General features: G+C 34.0%; 1 protein-coding gene across 2 annotated transcripts in view; it reads left to right on the forward strand.

Annotated features, from left to right (window-relative positions):
* Positions 1 to 18,723, forward strand: part of mspo (M-spondin) — a 593,209-nt gene that overhangs the window by 421,844 nt on the left and 152,642 nt on the right. Inside the window, exon 1 of one of the 2 annotated variants that reach the window (XM_074172815.1) lies at positions 6,971 to 7,054. The exons of the other annotated variant lie outside the window; for it this stretch is intronic. Within the exon in view, the coding sequence (XP_074028916.1) occupies positions 7,021 to 7,054 (34 nt within the window). The 5' untranslated portion in view covers positions 6,971 to 7,020. Of the gene's footprint in view, positions 1 to 6,970; positions 7,055 to 18,723 lie in introns of those variants that run through there. 2 annotated transcript variants of the gene reach the window in all.

The raw sequence follows: 18,723 nt of genomic DNA on the forward strand, positions 1-18,723 counted from the left end.
GAGTGTACTGAAGTTTTAATGGAGTTCAAAATCCGATTGAATCCAACGAAATTAATAATTCTAGAAATTACAGTGATTGCTTTGAATATGAATTTGAAGTCATGCAAAATCGTTCGAATTTTAAAATAACATTTGTCTTCTGTTTCTGAATGAAATCTGCCAGGATATAGTAGAATATATACTATACAATAGCGTACAATACAATTACAATAAGTTGTAAGATGAAAACAATACATATAGAATTGGTTGAAGTAAAAAGACCTAATCTCAGAGATAGAACAGTAAAAAATGTCGAGCTGACAACTTGCAGAATTGCATTTGACACACATGTTATGCAGAGGTGAACGTTTCAGAATATTTGTACGTGGTGTTGGCACATAAAAAGGAATAACCACTTCAGATGTTGGTCTAGGAATATTGTAATTCAGTGTTTGCAGAATATGTGGTTCAATGATTAAATTATTAATCAGTTTAAAAAGAAACATTGGGGAGTGACAATCACGACGGCAACTCAAGCTATTCATAGCATGTCTAGCTAACAATGCATCATGAGGAAATCCAGTTGGTAGATAGTGTCTGATCTATAGGAGAGAAGTTTTAGGAAATGACGTTGTACTGATCCAACTTCCTCTGTATACCACTGATGAGATATATTCCAGATTATGGATGCATATTCTAATTTTGATCTGACGAAAGCATAGTAAAAGGTTTTCGATGTAGATGGATCCGCGAAATCTCTGGAGATTCGTGCAATAAATCCATACATTCTGTTTGCAGCAGACAAAATGGCTTCAATGTGTGGTACAAAGGAAAGTTTTGTATCGAAGGTAACACCTAAATCGGTGAATGAGAGAGGCCGTTGAAGTGGAATATTGTTTACTAAATATTGATATGTAAATGGACGATTTTTTCACTGTGTACGTCATTACATTACATCAACTCGCGTTTGAACGAAGAATATCGAGAAGACACCATTGCTCAAAACGTTTCAGATTGAGGGAGAGTTGAAGAGAGTCCTCGATGCCATTGATCTCAATATATAATTTCAGATCATCCGCGTATATCAAACAGTTGATGTCAATGACCTCAACTATGTCGTTTATGAAGGCATTAAAGATAAGTGGACCTAAATTGCTTCCCTGTGGAACACCAGAAGTAGCTACATATTCCCCGGATTTCAAGCTATTGAATATGACATTGATATAAAAAGTTGGATCATGGTCAGAGAAAAGCCGTACCTGTACAATTTCGATAGCAGTAATCCGTAATCAAGTCTGCCAAATACCTTATAGAACTCCGTATATATGGCACCAGTTTGGGATCTCCTATCAATGGTTTCGTAGATATATTGGGTGACATTGAAAAGGTTGGTGATTGTCGAGCGACCTTTTATAAAACCGTGTTGAAGTGGTGTAATTTGATTGCTCGAATGAGAATATAATCGGCTATAGATGAGGATTTCAAACTTTAGTGAAGTTGCATATTATTGATATTGGTCTATAATTACTGACATCAAACTTGTCCCCTTTTTTATGAATTGGTCGAACTTTAGATAATTTCCATAAAACTGGGATGATACTAGTTTCAATGCAGATATTTATTAATATTGTCAAAGGACGAGCCGAAACATATCATGCACAATCTCTGACAATCAGTCCAGGGATGCTGTCGGTACCTGTTGTCATTTTCGGTTTTATCCATTTCAAAGCAGCCAATACTTCATTTTCTTCGAAGTAATGAATTTTCAAGACTTGGGAATATGGATGGTCATCGCTCAATTCGGTTGTAGAGCTGGTGTTATATGATTTTGAGAAAAAATTAGCAAAGCCATTAAGAATATCTGAAGGAGTATCTAAAGATTGTCATTGGTGGGACATTCTGTCCGAAATGCTGGTAGAACCTTTGTTGTTATTTATATATGCCCAGAATTTATTTGGATTGTCTTTGATGTCATGTTCAGCGGATTTGACAAAATGTTTGTACGCGTTGTCCACGTCCGACTTTATCTTTGCCCTCAGACGCACAAATTATTCCCGAGCAGCAACATCACCGAATGAAACGAATAGATTCGTATTACAACTTTTAGAACATGAAAATTTCAAAGTACAGCCTAAATCGACCGAAGGTTATTTATTTATTGTGATTATACGAAATCACTATACATTACAAATTGAATTCCTCCACCATGTCGGCCTATTTGTCTGAACGCAATAAACTCAAAAACTACCTAACAGATTTCCACACGGTTTTTATAAATTTTCACACAGTGATTCAAAGGGAAGGTTCATGTGTAAGATTTATGAATGTTTCAATTGAATTAGTTGTTGGCGATTTTATCCCTGATGAGCACAATTACCAACTCCGTTATTATTGAGGCTACGAATTCGGTTAAATGGGAATGGCCTTCTCGATGCCGGAAACAAAAAAAAATTGACAGTCGCGTTTTCAAAATTTTTCATAAATTGATATTTTTTTAAAAGGAGCACCCTATATTCCATCATGTATTTCGATTCATAACAACATTCTCAACAACAAAGCTTATATCATCTTTCTTCCTATTTTTCTTTTGGCAAATAAAACCTCATGATTTTCCAAACAGCCAACTTTCGTACTCAGACGAATAACATTATTTGGTTACTAACAGCAAACAGAAAAATTGCACTAGGATAGTAACTCGTGAAACTCGTGATCATCATGTCTTACCACTCACTTAACACCACTGAGTTATTAGGTATTAATTTACAAAACGATAATTTCCATCTTAAAGCCATTTCACTAGCCATTTTTATTATGTGAATCAAAATATGTCTGCGATAATGATAACTTCGAAGCCATTTTTGTACAGAACAGAAAATACTGGAGCGTCATAATAATGCAGTTGGAAAAAATGTGATTGATTTGATAAAACAGAATTATTATGAGTAATCAAGTTGCCTTGAAACTTTGTGGAAATACTATTTGTCAAATATTCCCAAGTATATCATGACAATGTCATGAACTATTGTGATTGTCGACTTCTGTTCGAATATTTTTCGAAATGCCATTTCCTCATCAAGAAAAATATGATATGTTAGAATCCTACTTGGTCTGCCACAAAAATATCGTAAGAGCACTCCAACACTAGTTCAATTCGTTCCCAGATCGTGAATTACCTGATCGGCGTTTTTTTTGCTGTGCTTTATCGTCGATTTAGAAAGAATGATAACGTTTTTGAGAAGAGGAGAAATAAAAAACGTTTTGTAATATCTGAAGTTACAGAAATTGAGGTTTTAGACAACTTTGAGGTGAATCCAAATAATTGCATCAGAGATTTATCTAGAGAAATAGCTGTTCCACCGTCTGTTATTCAACAAATTCTGAAGAAACATAGGATTTCTCCTTATAAGTTGAGACCAGTACAAACCTGGTGACCCTGGAAGATGATGCAGACAAGATCTAACCTTCTATATACCTGATTTATAATTTCTGAGATCATCTGTAATAATTCTAAAGTATTTTGAAGCAGAAGTATCACGGTAATGAGTTCACCAGGCAGTTTCGTCAAACAAAAGAATGCTAACAACGGACACGCAGACGATACTAAAAAAATTAGATGGAGGACATTCTGTACGGGCTTAACTCGTCAAATAAAAAAGTGAGAGTCCGCTCTGAGGACGACCTAAAGTTCGTAACGTAATAACTTTGGCAGACGAAAATTCAGACGTGGTTTAGTGTTGTCTCAACATAGCATTAATAGTCGCCCCAGCATTCCACAACGGAAAATGACTGATGTACCCTTTCACGCACAATGGTCGATTCATTAGGCTGTTATTATAATGGACAAAAGGTCTTATAACATGAGGAATATTGCTCGTGTAGGAAAACGTGATCATCGACCATAGTTTAGTTATGCTGTATTGTTGAATGTTTCGAGCCATAATAGAGGACGTTAGCCAAACGTGACGTTTTCAGTTTCGCATTATAACAATGTAGGTATTGCTGAGGATATTCGAGAGTCTGGAAAGCCATTTTGCTCTTATTGATAGAAAAATAACTCTTCGATAGGGATGACGAATTTATCACATATCAAAAAATATGTTTACTGTTTCTAAAATATAATTCAGTAAGATAATCTGAAAAAAAATGAACTTATAAAAGAAATGTGATTCAACAATTTTTGAATCACTTATATTAGGATATATTACTTTCTACAGGTTGATTTTATATTTTCTTATTCGGGATATCCTTCACAAGTGAATCCTATTACAAAATTCTGTTATAAGTCATAGAAAATAACAAAGTTCTACTAACGAGAAATGTGCATTACTCCCCATTAGACGCTCGCTTTCGGCTCGCGAGAAAATCAATTCTCACGAGTGCTCGTTGAATAATATAATATTAACGCAGATATAATAAAAAAAATATCAAATTCTGATTGTAGTCATCAGGAGTCTGTTGATAATTACTTTTGCCGTTTCCATTCAGGACAAAATTGGTTCATAAAAATCCAAAATTTTGCCATTTTGCCCAATATGTGGTATGCAATATGTGGCAATATCGTTGGTATCTGGACTTCACGAAACCTCATTGTTTATCCCATTTCGATACAACTGAAATGATATATTTGCGAATGATATACCATAAATATCCCCCGCAGATTGATTTGGTGCGCATTTGGGATATATTGAAGATACCCTGTTTGGTCCATGATGCACATTTCCTGTATCCAAATAAAAACAGGTAGAAAGTGCACATTTGGGATCTGCCATTTTCATTGAATAGAAAATTTTATAGGTAACGAAATAATTGAGTTCACATCAATTAAAACTTCACGAGCCAAACTATTCTTCGGAAACAGATTTCTTCACATATATTTAGATAACTGTTTTATCCACTCTACTACAGCAAATGTTTTGAAGTTATGATATATGAAATTCTCAGAACGACAAATTTAACGAGAACGCAGAATTGGAAAATAAACGAGGTTTTCAAAATACAAAATTTAAATTTATTGTTAGCAATAAATTCATGACTTTTTCAATATAATTGGTCAGAGTGAAGTTTCAAAATCTGTTTAAAATCTGTTTTTTCCGTTAATCAGCTGCCGCCCCCATAAACTCTTAGAAGTTGAGAAACTAAGGACTAACGAGGTCTTACCTTTTAACGTGCAATTCCTAACACGGTTGCAGAATCATCTCAGCTTCAACCAGGTAAATTCTCTCGAGAAAATATATGGTCGAGGCGGGAATCGAACCTACGGCCTTCCGATCGTAAGTCGGGCGCACTACCACCGCGGCCAATTCCGCATTATTTTTCCATTTGTAGCATGAACATTGAAATGTTTATTTCTTGAATTCGTTTGAAATCTATGAAATTCAGTTATTTCATTTATGAATGTATAAAAATACTTATTGAAAAAGATAACGATGGAAAATATTTTTCATATTAGTCGCTTTTCTCAATAGTTACAATTGATGATTGTGAAATTAGTATTTGAGTACTCTTATCGCCCTTTTTTCGGGTATTTTCACTTTTCGCAATCTGTAGTTTCATTATTATTCTAGTAGTTGCTGCGTGAAGTTTATTTTTATTTCAAATTAACTGCATCAACCTTATGGTTATTAGCGGCGGAAAAGATATTTACTAGCAGTAACTATATTGATTGCAACATTATATTTTGTTAGATAAGTTCAGAGCACTCAAAAAATTTAAATTATTGCTAGCACTAAAACAACTCAAGGTTTCCTGCGATTCCTTCGATATTTTGCACATTTCCCTTTCTAACTGAAACATTGGACACTGCACTATGATGCGTGAAGTTTGTTGTGGTCTGATGGTAGAAAACTTTAACAAATGTCGAATAGCACTTGTGTGTTCCAAACTAATCTAAATCTGATTTGAGTGGATATGTTACCTCCAGAGATTTCAACCCTCATAACAATAAACAGTTGGTACAGCAACGAAAAATTACCCCTGACGTGATACTGGGTGCGACTGGAATGTGTCATCCCAATTTTAAATTTCATTACTAGTTCCTAACTCATCCTGTGACTACTTTCTGCTACCTTCATACTAAGATGTATGAGACATATTCTGGTAGTTCCATTAGGATTCCTCTTTGGTTAAACTCAGTATACAGAGTGTAACATAACTATGTTAAAATATTTAAATGACGTATTCCTGAGACAATTTAAAAAAAAAGTCTATATGAACTTGTGTCCGAAAATGCTTCATTTCGGAGATACGGGGTGTCAAAATTGAATTTTTTTGTTCGCTTCTTGGCGAGATCCACCACATACTTAGTTTTTGTAATGTTCTCAGCAATTTCACTTAGCGCCCTAGGAGCTAAGTAATATGCATCGATATAGAAAATTGTAAATATCTCGAAAACGATCACCTCCAACGTGTTGAAGAGGTGTACCTTTTTTACTTGAAAAAGGTGTGGGAATTAGGTCTTTTCATGAAAAGTACCAAAAGTTTACTGTCAAAAAAGTTAGGGCAAATTGAAATAAATAATGACAGCGTACGCAGCGCCCTCTGAATGTTACATGAAAATTAATACGAAATTATGATTTCCCACACCATAAAAACTCCGGGTACCGAGTTTCGTGCAAATAACTTATTTTTTGCAAGAGTTATTTTCAAAAAGCGAACAAAAAAAATTAATTTCAACACCCCGTATCTCCAAAACGAAGCATTTTCGGACACAAGTTCATATGGACTTTTTTTCTTAAAATTGTCTCAGGAATACGTCACTTGAATATTTTAACGTACTCATGTTACACCCTGTATAATGATGATCGTGTTATAACTCAACTGATTCAATATACAAACTAGTTCTCCAACTTTTGATTCAACGGTTTCCCTACTATACAAACTTGGCAATTAAATTAATTACCAATAAACTTTCTCCATCCTTGATATCTTATTCCTGCCAGACATAGGATAATAGTTTGTTTCATTTCAGGTAAGTTTTGCACAAGGGAAAGCTGAGCTCTGCTAGCTCCAGAAAAGTTGAAGCCGTCGGAAGGACAGGATAATATGCTGATTGCTAGAACTTCTTTGTGGCGTTTTGGTATGTATGTGAATCGTGAATATGGAATAGAGGTAATGATTCATATTGAGAGAACCGAATTTATTTGTTAAAAACAATTTTGTGACCCTGTTATATAGATTAGGTTGAAACATCGGATTCTGCGATATAATTATCTAGTAAGTACGTATCAAAATTTGTTATTTCTTTCTCAGCCATATTTTAGTAATACATATCTCTGCATACCCCTGCTGCACTAGGAAACGAATCACTTGTTTGACTGAGGAGCTACTTCAAAAAATGCTCAAGTTGAATATACTAGCGTTCAGTAATTTCTGTTTCCAGAATTACCCAGAAAGTTCCTGAATAATGATCTCTGACTGAACATACTTCCCCGCAATCGGAATTACTACCAACCAGGAATATGGAAGCGTCAGCAGACAGAACCCGCTTTGTATATGCTTTGTCAATGCAAGCTATAATAATAATAATGATAATAACTTAGACACTCCAGCCATAGCTAGAGTTCTAAGCTTTCAGCAGAGCGCAATCCGATAACCCCGGATGACGTTCGAAGAGACCACGTGGGGTCTCTTCCACGTGGTTTCAATCAACAATAACTTTTTCAACTCTACAACTCAAAAACTGTTGATGGAAAGTGTGGAAAGCCAAACAGTGATTCTAACGATTTATACTCGTTTGAGATTGAAAATTTCCAGTTTCGATAAAATTTGGTTTCAATCAACATTAACTTTTTCAACTCTACAACTCAAAAACTGTTGATTGGAAAGTGTGGAAAGCTAAAAAAACTGTAACAAATTCCCTGCAAAATCTGCGCACTTTTCTAAAAAATAATTCAATACCGAATAATTGGGTTGAAACCGAAAAAATGTTTTCCGTGTTATTTATATCTGAAATAAAATTTTCAAATGAGCGAAAAAAAACAAAGCAGCTGGTTGAAGAAAAAACAGATTTTAACAGATTTTGAAACAGATATCGAACAAACTTTTGTTTTACTAAACTAAAAGATTCTCGCAATAAGAGGTAAGGGCTGAATAAATAATAAAGAATATCTAACTAGTAGACTCCTGAGATTTTGAGGAAAAGAGAAAGGGAGGTAGATTATAAAGAATTGATATTAGTATCCAGACAGACCAACATTTAGCAAGACTATATTGTCGTAGAGACGTAGCTCTGGCCATATACACTAATGAAAAATGTAGGGAATGAAACAAGAGTGATGTATTGGTTGATTCATGATAAAATTTCTCATCTTCGGTGAAGTGGCCAGTTATTAAGTAACCTTCCGTTGTCAACAAACTGGACTGGATGCATAAACTAGCTAAATAATAGAGGAAACAAAGATGTGTCAACTCAAACCGAATGATTCAACGAATCATAAGATTTTGAATTTCAGAATATACAGGGGTGCGCAAAAGCCCGGAATAAAATTAATATCTTTTCAACCAGTATTTTAGGAAAAAAACTATGAAATATGTCAGTTTATTTCACGTTGTACGCATTCTTTGGCAATGAAATGCAACATTTTTTTTCAACCCCTTAGCTGCAACCCTCCCCATTTTTTTTTCCAAATGCAAAGTGTATGGGTCCATTGAAAAGCTCGTAAAAATGGAATCTGACCATACCTTGTATTTTTTTTACTCATGCGGTTACCACGAAATGAGAAAAAACTCTCTTAAAACCAAAAAAGTTAGAAATACCTACTTATTGCTATCTACGGGTGAATTAACGTTGCAAAAAACAAATAAGTGGTGATGATGTATATTGCTCAACAATTGCTAAGGATCACCAGTACCTACTTTCTAAAAGTTTACACGTTTCAAGAACAGACCAACCGGGCCAGGCACGACAATGAATTTTATGGATTTATGTGTAAAACTGATAACGTAATGTAGCATCAACATTCTGTGGATTCTATTTTTTCACCAAAAACTTACACATTCGTTCCATCCCAAGCAATTGTTGACCAGTGTACCTCAAAAAGAGAAAAAGGTTGTTGCATTTTTTGTACCAAAATGAATGCCCTGATGAGAAAAACTATTGTCTTGACTCAGTTTTGAAATTGTGGCATTTCTGGGTGAAATTGAAAATACAACATACAATGTATGTTTAGTTTATGAATTGGGTACCTTCAAAGTGTTCTTTCTTAATTTGCTAAACAAAAATAGTATTGTCAGAGAGGCAGCGAATCGAAGTCTTGATATTGTTGGGATGTGGGGATAGAAAGCGGAGTCAAAGTGAGGTGTGTACTTTATTTAATGCAAAATATCTGGAAAATCACATTTCATAGGCTACTGTGAGTAAGATCTTACACAAATTTGAAGAACATGGTACAGTGAAGGACTTGCCCAGAAGTGGCTGGCCACATGTTTTAGACGAAGATCAAAAATTGGACATTGCCGTATCTCTGCAGAAAGATCCACATTTGTCAACGGTTTCATTAGCCCAAAACAATCCTGCGTCTAGACGTACGATTGGGAGGTTTTTGAAAACAGAAAAATACCACCCATATAAGGTATGTCTTGTCCAAGAGCTCTTGGAAGATGATAATGACAGGCGTTTGCAATTTTGTGAGAAAATAATGAGGCGATGTGACGAGAATAATTGGTTTACAATCAACATACTCTTTTTGGACGAAGACACTTTTTATTTACATGGAGTAGTTAACAGGCACAACTATCGATTCTGGAGTCAGGAAAACCCACACTGGATATGCGGAGCTCGTACGCAGCGTCCCCAGAAAGTAAATGTATGGGCAGGCATCATCAACAACAGAATATTAGGGCCATACTTTTTTGACGGAAACATTACAGCTGCACGCTTCTTAGACTTTTTACGCTTTGAATTAGTCCCTGCTTTAGCAGGGACTAATTCAAAGCGTCCAGGGAAACGTCCATGTCCAGGGAAACTGGACATGTTTCCCAATGAAGCAGATCCAGATATCCCCACTGAAACACTTTGGTTCCAACAGGATGGCGCTCTTTCAAATTTTGGTATTAATATCAGAGAATATCTCGATGATATAATTGCAGGACGCTGGATTGGACGTCGTGGTACAATTGAATGGCCGCCAAGATCCCCAGACTTAACGCCATTAGATTCTTTTATTGGAGATATATGAAAGACAAGGTTTATCTAAATAGGACGCCTAATATTGAAGATCTAAAAAACAGAATTAGAGTGGAATCACATAACATACCGGCTGAGGCCATTCGGAATTCCAAAGACGGGTTTTACCATCGCCTAGGAGCCTGCCAAGTAGAGGGTGGAGGCCAATTTCAGCATCTGTTACGTTAATTCACCCGTAGATAGCACTAAGTTAGGTATTTCTAACTTTTCAAAAGAGTTTTTTCTCATTTCGTTGTAACCACAGAAAAATATGAAGGGTATGGTCAGAATCCATTTTTTACGAGCTTTTCAATGAGCCCATACACGACATAGGTTTGCATCTGAAAAAAAAATTGAAGAGGGTTGCAGCTAAGGGGTTGAAAAAAAAATTCATTTTATTGCCAAAAAATGCGTACAACGTGAAATCAACTGACGTGTTTCAGCATTTTTTTTCCTAAAATACTGGTTAGAAAGATATTAATTTTATTCCGGACTTTTGCGCACCCCTGTATAAGGAAATTAATATCAAATACGAATATCTAGAAACATAGCAAAGTTATCATAAAAATGTGCTTCCTAACACCCCATACGCTGTGCTTCGGAACTTGACCTCATATAATCATGTAGAGTTCTTAAAATGAGTCGAAATATATCCTTATAAATATCATATATTTGTTGAGGAACACACCATATAAAACTTTAATTTTTTTGTTCTAGCTTTCAAATAAATATTCAAAATGTCTTTCAAGCTCTGAAAATCAAGTCGTTATTTTCTATAATGTCTAAATATGATCATTCAATTTCAATAACTGTTGGAAATGATTTAATATGATTCTCAATTTTTTCCATTTTTAATGTGATTGTTAACTTATTTCAGGACTTAACGAAGTTTAGTTTATCTGATCATTTTGCCAGAGAGTTTTAATCTTGTTGGAAACAATATATATTTCCCTCATTGAAGAATTATAAAGTTACGGTAGACAATTTCATTAACCTTTCGAAATTCAATAAAGTAAAACGAGATAACGCTAATTTGTAGGCACACCCCTTCATCATCCAATGGTGGAAATCAATCAAGACGGAATGTTTAGTAATCTTTGATGAACAGTTGATCCTATTTTGCCCATTATAGGTACAATTAAATCAGTGCAATACCTTTGAAATTCAACTCATAAACTTGCTTTATGATTGGTATAAAACGGTTTTATGTCCAACGGGTCTGACTAGAGCTCCATAAAATTTGAAAATGGTGTTGAAATTAAAATATAATTGAATTGTTCTAGTCATTTGGTTGATTGTTTTGGACAATTGGCTGAAAAAGGGCTCAGATGAATGCAGAAGGAAACACCATTCTTGATTTCTTACGTTTTTTTGTGTACATGATTCACCGACTAATTGATGAGTAATCAATTGATTTGATGTTTAGGTAAAATAAAATTATGAAAATTTTGATAAAGTTAAGTCATCAATCATACATATTCATAATGAACGATTTTATTGTTACAACAGATCAATATATAATATGGGCAGGTGGAAAAATTGAAAAATTACGATAAACTATCAAGTGTCAGTCAGAATACAGAAAAAACACAAATTCTCTAATTCACTGAAATATGTGAAGAAAAGCAAGAAACGCTATTGCAGTACTTAAAAGAAAACAATAACTCCCCAATACATAAACTTTCTAAAAGCTTTACTCGACTAAGGACCACGTATGCTTGCCCTTCTTGAAATAATTCCTAACCTAAATACACAACTTCCTGGTCTACAGTTTTCCCTTGCATATTGTGGACAGTGGAAGTCCATGAAAAATTTTAGGATAACTTCCTTCTTTTAGCCGTTCCATAATTGAACTTTGCTGGAAACTGTATGGCTTAAGGGTGGATAAGATGTACGCCGTTTCTTCTAAAGTTGATCTGAACTGACGGAACACCTGTTTCGTACACTTGAGTTCGACGAAACTGATACCAAACAATTTCTGCAATGTATGCGATAGCGCCGTTTACCAATCCTTTCGATACGTCAATATTGGATCGCAACATATTAAAGTAGTTGAATTTACAATAATATAGAATTTATTTGATTGTATTTCCATCAAAAGTGAATGTGTGTATCAAATATCAGATCCATCTATCAACAGGAAGAGAGTCAAACTTCAATTACATTAAATTATGCTCACTTCAATAGATATTTCCAACTGTGAAAGAAACCATTCCCGACGTATTTGCCTAATAGGGTTTTGTTGAAGATGTGCCATAGTTTGATAGATGGACTCCTTGAAACGATTATATATGACTGATTCAATAGTGGTGTTTGCATTGATGATAACTGAGGTGGAAAATTAGCTTCTGCTTATCTCAGTAGAACAGAGAAACACAATTTCATGATTGTACTAGTGAACAGATTCATTAATCTTTCTTCGAAAGGGTTTTCAGCTCTTATCTAAGAGGAGAGTGAGATCATAATAATAATAATGTCTCTACTGTCCACGTCGTAGGAAGTACAAGAAAGAACAGAAATAATCGCAGGTTTCTTCAGAAAAAAACAATGTGGAAGTAGCATTCAGACTACATGCCAGGTTATCTCATTTTCTTTTCAATGCCAAAGATAAAGTCGACAAGTTGGAGAAATCTGGAGTTTATAAGCTTAAGTGTCCGGAGTGTAATAGTGTTTATGTGGGACAATGCGGACGAAATTTCCAAAAACGGTATACTGAACATGAAAGGTTCTTCAGACTAGGAAAAAAAATGATTCGACGTTTTCAAACCATTCCTTGGCATGCGAACACAAGTTTCCGAATCTAAACAATACGGAAATTCTGCACTATGCAAGGGAAGGTTGCAAACTCAATTATTTAGAATCCTTGGAAATTTACAAGCATGAACATTGCGGTTTCAACCTGTTAAATGATCAAATCGATTTGATTTACTCTCCGATTTTAAAATTGGCACATCCGCATTGTGAAATGTAAATTTAGGTACTCAATCAAGTACCTGAATGGTATATATTGGCAAATGTAATGAATAATTGTTAGTTTATTGTATTAGTTTGAGAATGTCCATATAGGACGAAACTGCAGTAACGTTAGTTACAATTAAAAGTGGTAAAAACACGTAGTAACGGCTACATCCATCAATTTATTGAAGTACAATTTATTTATCCTTTGTGCTACAGATGGGATACGTCAAATGTAATCTTGATCTGATACATATACTGTTTAAAAATCTGTTTAAAATCTGTTTTTCCGTTAATCAACTGCCGCCTCCATACGAACGACAACTCTCAGAAGTTGAGAAACTTGTGCGAGCTAAGGACTAACGAGGTCTTACCTTTCAACGTGTGATTCCTAACACGGTTGCAGAATCATTCCAGCTTCAACCAGATACATTCTCTCGAGAAAAATATCTGGTCAAGGCGGGAATCGAACACACGACCTTCCGATCGTGAGTCGGACGCACTACCACCGCGGCCAATTCCACAACATATACATACATATACATACTCACAAATACATAAAGATCATAGCTTCACATCAACATTAACCAGTTAGAACAGGTAATAGTCAATACTTAACGAAATAAAATAAAAAATATTTTAAAAATATAACGTATTTACAACGTCAAGTAAAAATTCGTCGAGTGTATGGAAGTAATTTCTTGATTAAAAATTATTTGATTTTTGTTTAAAGGTAATTGGTGGCAGTATCTTTACACTGTTTGGCAATTTATTATAAATACCCATTCTAACAAACACACGAGACTTTCCCTATTTTGAATAGAGATGTTTTCGATTCATGCGCATATTGTTTTTTCTAGTATTATAATTATGTACTTCCGATCGTAGGTCAAGGTATTTTATATCCTCATGATTATCTGGGTGATTATACTCATGATAATCACCCAGAAAAATTTCCAACTTTATACTGAAATAAATATTTACTTATAATTTGTATATATTGTGTATATAAGGACTACATATACACTACCGAAATTTAACAATGATACCACAATAAGCGGTTATACCCCAATCGAAATGATTCAAAATATCCAATCTCATTTGATCCCCAATTTTAAATTCTCTGTCTTATCATCTTTCTGTATTCATAAAAAATGTAAGAAAGCTTCACTTACCATTTGAATACATTTACATAAGATATACAATTGTACAAATGCCATGCTAATTCAGACATCACAAAACAGGCTATATTTGCCTAATGTGAGTCTATTTCAGTGAGTAATTTTAAAAAAAAACTCATACAACTATCCAATATCCAATATCCATTATTTTATTTTATTTATTTCTACATTATCGATTGTTTTGATACTGATGATTGTATGTAAGATGGTTTTGAAAATAAATTGAATTGAATTGAGTTATATGTCAAGAAGTTTAAAATGAATATGCTGTCTACAGATAATATTTTATTCTCTTGAAATATTTCTCTATATGACGTTTCCTAAACAAGATAAATCATTAACCTGAACGGTGCCTATTGTTTCACGAATATAAAAATCTTTTCTTTTTAATATTGCTAACGAATATCTCTTTTTCCCCTTTCACCCCAGGAAAAACTCTGACCGATCTGCTTATCTTGTTAACCCATTTCACTAATGGATTTATACTTCATTTTTCAGTTATATTTTCCTTTCAGATCATACAGATATTAAATTAGTATACCTATTCAGCATGTAATTATGGTGCTGAGCAAACTTTCAAAACAAAATGTTTCTTTGTGTTCTGGCATATTACCAAATTACGAATATATCATCGATTCACTTCCACACCCATAGAGTAACATTTCGTCTACAGTTGCTTTTATGGGAAGTGATATATAACAAATATATATATATATATATATATATATATATATATATATATATATATATATATATATATATGTAAACGGTCATTTGTCAGCCCGTAGAATATACGATGTGAACTCTGGTCAGCCCTCGGAAACGTCGGTCGTCCCGATTTCGGGCTCACCAACGTTTCCCACTGTATATAGTGTTTTTTGGACATGTTATCATGTGAAATGACGTTTAGCAAATTTTCGGTTGGGCCGACCATTACACCATATACACATAGCTGATACACCACCTACTTTCACAAAACTTCGCCAGGAGACGTGGCTGTGTAATTGTATACACCTGATGTGAATAGTGTCTTTGTGAGCCCAGGTTTATACGAACACTTTCAATGGATAGCATGTTGGTCAGCCCACAATCGGGCAACGCTGCACTTGCATTTCATGATTCTAACTAGATTGTCGTGATGCAGAAATTCGATAATAGAAATGGAAATTTTTTTGAGAGATGTAGAATTTTATGAAAAAGTTCCTGTTTTGTATGTTTCTTGTACAAGCGTTCGTGTGCGTGCATCACCCTATATCTATACAAGCAATTTAGATCAGGCTCTGATAAAAGTTTATCAGAGCTTCGTAACATATTCACTTGTAGAAAAATGCTTGATCTGAACTCATACTTTCCCACATTCGACTACTTACCCGAAATCAGGTTTTTCGGATAACGGTGTCGAGTACAGATGTACTGTTTCCGTTCTAGTTAGGATAATAATAATATAATTACTAACAGTGCGTTATTCCATTTAGCTTGTCGAAGCAATTTTAACCTCTGCACTATCTTAGATACAAAAATTTGAATATGTTATAAGTTGAAAATATCAATATAGTGTTCGGAATCACACGTTAAAATGTAAGACCTCGTTAATCTATAGCTAGTACAAGTTTATACTTCTGAGGGTTGTCGTTCGTAGGGACAGACATATTTTAAACCGTTTCCTGTTTGTATTTTCAAATGTAGATTTTCAAATTCTAATTATTTGGCATGGACGCCTCAACAGAAATCGCGTTGTGTAAGTCAATTTTAGACATTAAGCAGGAAACTTCGGATTTGACTTTGAAATTGTAGATTTGAAAACCTGACTGCACAAAAATAATCGAAGTGTGACTGAGTAGAAATGAGTAGATGAAAAATGACATTTTTTTCACAAACGAAAAATCTAAAATATGATGAATGATCTGGTAATGAATTTATTGAGAAATGAATAGTGAATATCCAGAATGTCTACAGTTTCAATAAATTCTATATAAAAATTCGCAGCAGCACTACGGATTTCCGATATATAATTTAGTTCAAAAATTAGGTAAAAATCGCACTAAGTATGTTTTCTATGACGAAACGAAATTCTGAGTGACTAGCATAAGGTAAGATATAATTTGTAAAACAGATATTAGTAATAAGTTTCAATTCTCTTTTTCTTAGCAATAGTTTTTTCGAAAACTCCCTTTCAGTTTTTGGAGGTATGATGTTGTTCAGGTTGAACATAATGAAGTGGAGAATAAACCAATGTTTTTTTATTATGTTGACTGTTCATGACGATGAATACGTCATATCATCATCGATTATAACCTGCAGCAGACATTTCAATCAAAATAAAAAAGACTTGGAATATTTCAGCACAGAAAAAATTTGATCAGGTTGAATAAACATTAATTTGAATGGAGTATTATTCTTCAATTTGAGAACTGCTGACAAAAATTGTTCGGTAAACTAATAAACACGTAGTATGAAAAAATAACATAATTTCTAATGAAATGAAACTACAACATGGGTAAAAAAATATCAAATGAAAATTATTAATATTATTTCTTCTTTCTATAACAACAGTAAACGTATTCTTTGATTGCAGCCCAGTTTCTATTTTTTAATAATGATGAATATTTCTTTTCCTTATATTTTAGATACAAACAAGAACTAATTCAATTCTAGCACTTCTTTTTTTTTCGGAGCGAAAAACTTTTTGACTATATTTCGTTTTGCTCCTTAGACCAAGTTTGTTTTTGAGAAGGTTTTATTGTTTTCAAAACTGTGCGTGTCTGATGATCTGAAATGAGATCAGTGTGTTGAAAAACTCAATCAAGATATCAAACGGGTTGAAAATGGATCCAAAAATGAATGATAAAAATAAAAAATGGAAGGACGATACTGAAAAGTGATTTGACTCATTTCCAACCTATACTCAGAGATACGGATGATTCCAAAACAGCTCAAAATATAAATAATTGATTGCATATAGGGAATTTTTTTCAAAAGGAACCACGTTCAATATCTCCATATATCAGACAGTAATGTAAATTTCCCGAAACACCTAATTTTTGTGAAATAATATAAGGTATCGCTAAGATGCGTACACACCCCTCTTCAAAATATCAAACAAAATAACCCCATATATGCCATCTATTGGATACGTGATTTTATCAGGAATTCAACGATGATTTTTCAGGGTTGATTTCTAATTTACTGTGAAGAAGGACCTTGAAGTATAAGTGAACGACTTTTTAGATTAATTGATACAATCTCTCACAAAAACGTATACAACAATTATTTCTATTGTCAAGTTCCTAACAGAAAACAACTTTTGTCGCGTTGAATTATATCTGTCGGATTTTTGGCAAAGTTTCTCACACAAAACACTTCAAAATACTTTCTAAAACTCACAGCCAAAAATGTTCCACTAAACAGTTTTATAAAAACGCGACACGTGTTTCGCCATACAATGGCTTCTTCGGGCGTATCTTTATCTACTATATTTTACAAATTTAATGCTTGGTATACCTAATTTTAAAATTTAAAGTACCTACATTTCAAGTACTTGAGTTTGTAATGGATTAAATGACCTGAGCTTATGTCCCAGTCCCCACATTTGAAAAATATTTAGTAACGGTTATTCAATTCTAATTGATCATTTAGTTAGTTACCCGAATTCTTGAATCTATTGATTGCTTGACATTTTAGAAGATTGAATTTCAAACTCTTCTCTTCTAAATATAACATGTCATATTCATGACTGAACTCATGTACTTCTGTTAAAAGGTGGTTTGCAAATGTGAAATTGGTCTTTCTATTCACAAAATTACATCTAAGCTTTTAATTCTTTGGAAAATAATCTCCCTGTTTGGCCATTATACAGTTTTGGGCAAGAGCCACAACTCAGCTGATATACTCCTGATCTATCCGATACCGAGTTTTTGTCTTTATTGTTTTTAATAACTGCCTCACACTATTATTCGGACTATTACTATTTCTGTGAGCTAAGTTTACGCAGTCTTTCTTCAAAAAAATATTATTGGTTGGTTCAGCCAAAAATGACAATGTCTCATAACTGACGTTATCGCATCTTGAATTTGGGTAGATATGGTCCATGGCTTGCTTTTGTAGTTTTTGTTTGATTTGTTTGATCAAACTCAGCTCTCTCTGGAAATTATTCAATAGTCTATGAAGAATATTATTGAATGCAGCAACTTTATGCTGGTAAGAGTGCGTAGAGGAATTATGTATGATAATGTCCGTGTAAGATGGTTTGTGGAAAATTGCAAATTCATGTTATTTTTTGTAATGGTTGAGTCAAGGTAATTCAATGAATTATTTACCTTCCTCTCAGTGGTAAATTTTATACCCCGGGTGGATGGAATTGACATATTCAACGAACTTGCCTACTTGCTTTTCTGTAATGATTTCATTATTCACTAGTGATAAATGGATATCGTAATGCTTGAAGAA

The sequence above is a fragment of the Leptinotarsa decemlineata genome, unplaced genomic scaffold (genome assembly GCF_025532065.1).
Source record: "Leptinotarsa decemlineata unplaced genomic scaffold, Ldec_3_MD MMD2_tig00000199_RagTag_RagTag, whole genome shotgun sequence".
Taxonomy (NCBI): domain Eukaryota; kingdom Metazoa; phylum Arthropoda; class Insecta; order Coleoptera; family Chrysomelidae; genus Leptinotarsa; species Leptinotarsa decemlineata.